Genomic DNA, 5000 nt, shown 5'->3' with positions numbered 1-5000 from the left:
CGTCCGTCTGTGCCTTGGAAACTGAATCGTCCTTTAACATTGAGGTTTGGATCGGCACTCTCTTCTCGGTCACTAGAATCGGTTTCGTAATTAAAACTGTAACTTCCATCTGGTGATGAAGAGCTGCTCACTTGCGCCGGGGATGCAGGTGCTGAAGACGGGGCTGGTGCTGAAGACGGTGCTGGTGCTGAAGGGCTACTCCTAGTCTGAGGAACTATCTGTGATCCTGATGGTACCTCCGGGAAGACAGGAATGTGATCTCCTTGAGCAACAAACCCAGTACCTGCTCCTGCTCTATACCGAATAGTTCTGCGGCGTCCGTCTGTGCCTTGGAAACTGAATCGTCCTTTAACATTGAGGTTTGGATCGGCACTCTCTTCTCGGTCACTAGAATCGGTTTCGTAATTAAAACTGTAACTTCCATCTGGTGATGAAGAGCTGCTCACTTGCGCTGGGGATGCAGGTGCTGAAGACGGTGCTGGTGCTGAAGACGGTGCTGGTGCTGAAGACGGTGCTGGTGCTGAAGGGCTACTCCTAGTCTGAGGAACTATCTGTGATCCTGATGGTACCTCCGGGGAGACAGGAATGTGATCTCCTTGAGCAACAAACCCAGTACCTGCTCCTGCTCTATACCGAATAGTTCTGCGGCGTCCGTCTGTGCCTTGGAAACTGAATCGTCCTTTAACATTGAGGTTTGGATCGGCACTCTCTTCTCGGTCACTAGAATCGGTTTCGTAATTAAAACTGTAACTTCCATCTGGTGATGAAGAGCTGCTCACTTGCGCCGGGGATGCAGGTGCTGAAGACGGGGCTGGTGCTGAAGACGGTGCTGGTGCTGAAGGGCTACTCCTAGTCTGAGGAACTATCTGTGATCCTGATGGTACCTCCGGGGAGACAGGAATGTGATCTCCTTGAGCAACAAACCCAGTACCTGCTCCTGCTCTATACCGAATAGTTCTGCGGCGTCCATCTGTGCCTTGGAAACTGAATCGTCCTTTAACATTGAGGTTTGGGTCTGCACTCTCTTCTTGGTCACTAGAATCGGTTTCATAGTTAAAACTGTAACTTCCATCTGGTGATGAAGAGCTGCTCACTTGCGCCGGGGATGCAGGTGCTGAAGACGGGGCTGGTGCTGAAGACGGTGCTGGTGCTGAAGACGGTGCTGGTGCTGAAGGGCTACTCCTAGTCTGAGGAACTATCTGTGATCCTGATGGTACCTCCGGGGAGACAGGAATGTGATCTCCTTGAGCAACAAACCCAGTACCTGCTCCTGCTCTATACCGAATAGTTCTGCGGCGTCCATCTGTGCCTTGGAAACTGAATCGTCCTTTAACATTGAGGTTTGGATCGGCACTCTCTTCTCGGTCACTAGAATCGGTTTCATAGTTAAAACTGTAACTTCCATCTGGTGATGAAGAGCTGCTCACTTGCGCCGGGGATGCAGGTGCTGAAGACGGGGCTGGTGCTGAAGACGGTGCTGGTGCTGAAGACGGTGCTGGTGCTGAAGGGCTACTCCTAGTCTGAGGAACTATCTGTGATCCTGATGGTACCTCCGGGGAGACAGGAATGTGATCTCCTTGAGCAACAAACCCAGTACCTGCTCCTGCTCTATACCGAATAGTTCTGCGGCGTCCATCTGTGCCTTGGAAACTGAATCGTCCTTTAACATTGAGGTTTGGATCGGCACTCTCTTCTCGGTCACTAGAATCGGTTTCATAGTTAAAACTGTAACTTCCATCTGGTGATGAAGAGCTGCTCACTTGCGCTGGGGATGCAGGTGCTGAAGACGGGGTTGGTGCTGAAGACGGTGCTGGTGCTGAAGGGCTACTCCTAGTCTGCGGAACTATCTGTGATCCTGATGGTACCTCCGGGGAGACAGGAATGTGATCTCCTTGAGCAACAAACCCAGTACCTGCTCCTGCTCTATACCGAATAGTTCTGCGGCGTCCGTCTGTGCCCTGGAAACTGAATCTTCCTTTAACATTGAGGTTTGGATCGGCACTCTCTTCTCGGTCACTAGAATCGGTTTCGTAATTAAAACTGTAACTTCCATCTGGTGATGAAGAGCTGCTCACTTGCGCTGGGGATGCAGGTGCTGAAGACGGTGCTGGTGCTGAAGGGCTACTCCTAGTCTGAGGAACTATCTGTGATCCTGATGGTACCTCCGGGGAGACAGGAATGTGATCTCCTTGAGCAACAAACCCAGTACCTGCTCCTGCTCTATACCGAATAGTTCTGCGGCGTCCATCTGTGCCTTGGAAACTGAATCGTCCTTTAACATTGAGGTTTGGGTCTGCACTCTCTTCTCGGTCACTAGAATCGGTTTCATAGTTAAAACTGTAACTTCCATCTGGTGATGAAGAGCTGCTCACTTGCGCCGGGGATGCAGGTGCTGAAGACGGGGCTGGTGCTGAAGACGGTGCTGGTGCTGAAGACGGTGCTGGTGCTGAAGGGCTACTCCTAGTCTGAGGAACTATCTGTGATCCTGATGGTACCTCCGGGGAGACAGGAATGTGATCTCCTTGAGCAACAAACCCAGTACCTGCTCCTGCTCTATACCGAATAGTTCTGCGGCGTCCATCTGTGCCTTGGAAACTGAATCGTCCTTTAACATTGAGGTTTGGATCGGCACTCTCTTCTCGGTCACTAGAATCGGTTTCATAGTTAAAACTGTAACTTCCATCTGGTGATGAAGAGCTGCTCACTTGCGCCGGGGATGCAGGTGCTGAAGACGGGGCTGGTGCTGAAGACGGTGCTGGTGCTGAAGACGGTGCTGGTGCTGAAGGGCTACTCCTAGTCTGAGGAACTATCTGTGATCCTGATGGTACCTCCGGGGAGACAGGAATGTGATCTCCTTGAGCAACAAACCCAGTACCTGCTCCTGCTCTATACCGAATAGTTCTGCGGCGTCCATCTGTGCCTTGGAAACTGAATCGTCCTTTAACATTGAGGTTTGGATCGGCACTCTCTTCTCGGTCACTAGAATCGGTTTCATAGTTAAAACTGTAACTTCCATCTGGTGATGAAGAGCTGCTCACATGCGCTGGGGATGCAGGTGCTGAAGACGGTGCTGGTGCTGAAGACGGTGCTGGTGCTGAAGGGCTACTCCTAGTCTGCTGAACTATCTGTGATCCTGATGGTACCTCCGGGGAGACAGGAATGTGATCTCCTTGAGCAACAAACCCAGTACCTGCTCCTGCTCTATACCGAATAGTTCTGCGGCGTCCGTCTGTGCCTTGGAAACTGAATCGTCCTTTAACATTGAGGTTTGGATCGGCACTCTCTTCTCGGTCACTAGAATCGGTTTCGTAATTAAAACTGTAACTTCCATCTGGTGATGAAGAGCTGCTCACTTGCGCTGGGGATGCAGGTGCTGAAGACGGGGTTGGTGCTGAAGACGGTGCTGGTGCTGAAGGGCTACTCCTAGTCTGAGGTATCTGTGATCCTGATGGTACCTCTGGGGAGACAGGAATATGATCACCTTGAGCAACAAACCCAGTACCTGCTCCTGCTCTATACCGAATAGTTCTGCGGCGTCCGTCTGTGCCTTGGAAACTGAATCTTCCTTTAACATTGAGGTTTGGATCGGCACTCTCTTCTCGGTCACTAGAATCAGTTTCGTAATTAAAACTGTAACTTCCATCTGGTGATGAAGAGCTGCTCACTTGTGCTGGGGATGCAGGGGCTGAAGATGGTGCAGGTGCTGAAGGGCCACTCCTAGTCTGAGGAACTACCTGTGATCCTGATGGTATCTCCGGGGAAACAGGAATGTGATCTCCTTGAGCAACAAACCCAGTATCTGCTCCTGCTCTATACCGAATAGTTTTTCGGCGTCCGTCTGTGCCTTGGAAACTGAATCTTCCTTTAACATTAAGGTTTGGGTCAGCGCTTTCTTTTCGATCACTGGAGTCAGTTTCATAGTTAAAGGTGTAACCTCCATCAGAAGATACAACCCCAACTCCAAGATTTTCTAATGCAGTTCTTGTATGAACTAAAGGCAGGTGATCACCAGAGGGCTGGAAACCTCTGTGATCGGCAGTGTATTCTAATTTGTAGTCTGTTCCTGAAGCATCTCTAAAACCAAATTCTCCTAAAACGTTTCCTGGTTGGCTCGCCTCCGCTTTTTCATAAGTGCCATCTCTTTGGTGTCCATATTTGTAGAATCCTCCACTCTGGAGGATGTAGTAATGATCAGGATCGAATCTTCCCACATTATCAGAGAAGGAAGTGGCGATGCTGGCCAATAAAGAACTGAACAGTACCTGCAATATCAGATTGCATAAAATGAAGATATTTTTCATCTGTCTATTTGTCAATTCATTTATTTTCATCTATATCCATATCTCCAAATCTCTACATATATATTAATATATAAAGTTGTGTGTATAGTATCACTGTGTGAGGTGAAAGCTAAAACAAACTCTAGAAATTAACATGCATATGTGTGCTTGTGTAAGATGAAGAAATGAATATGTATTTATAACCTCTCTGACAGGGATTCGAACCCCTGGAATTTGAACTGCTCTTTCTATATATACCGAGTGCTCACGGGGAGTGTGGGTAAAACTTCGCTATCCTTATTCATGTATGAGTAGATAGGTAATGTCTATGGATGCTAGTAAGCTCCTAGTTGCACACTTCTTTTGTTGGGTCGTGTATCAGTGGATAGAGTGACCGTCTTGTGAATTCTTTGCAATTGCGGTAGGGGTTCAAATCCCTGTCAGAGAGGTTATAAATTCATGATATCAATGCAACCAGTTCATTATTCCATCTTTCAGAAATTAATATGTTTAGAAAAAATGGAATTCTGTACATAACCAGTGTAAGTTGCTAACTGGAGACAGATATTTTATGGTCATCCAAAAGCTTTTGTTTATACCGTGTAGATGGCAGAAACTTGGCTAGTATAGTAACTGCATCACTCATATCCTGTTCTGATAGACTAAACAAAGTACTCAATGTAAGGGTAATATTACAAATTTGCTATAGATTGCAAGAGA

At 48.1% G+C, this 5000-nt stretch overlaps 1 protein-coding gene across 1 annotated transcript in view; it reads right to left on the bottom strand.

The window, feature by feature from the left end:
- Positions 1–5000, bottom strand: part of LOC113829662 (nascent polypeptide-associated complex subunit alpha, muscle-specific form-like) — a 10482-nt gene that overhangs the window by 1069 nt on the left and 4413 nt on the right. Inside the window, exon 2 of the mRNA XM_070143123.1 lies at positions 1–4262. This exon is cut by the window's left edge and continues 1069 nt beyond it. Coding sequence (XP_069999224.1) covers positions 1–4262 — 4262 coding nt within the window. The remainder of the gene's footprint in view (positions 4263–5000) is intronic.

This window comes from Penaeus vannamei, chromosome 30 (genome assembly GCF_042767895.1).
Source record: "Penaeus vannamei isolate JL-2024 chromosome 30, ASM4276789v1, whole genome shotgun sequence".
Classification (NCBI taxonomy): Eukaryota; Metazoa; Arthropoda; class Malacostraca; order Decapoda; family Penaeidae; genus Penaeus; species Penaeus vannamei.
The sequence above is the reverse complement of the archived record's forward strand: the minus strand, read 5'-3'. Positions and strand labels throughout refer to the sequence as shown.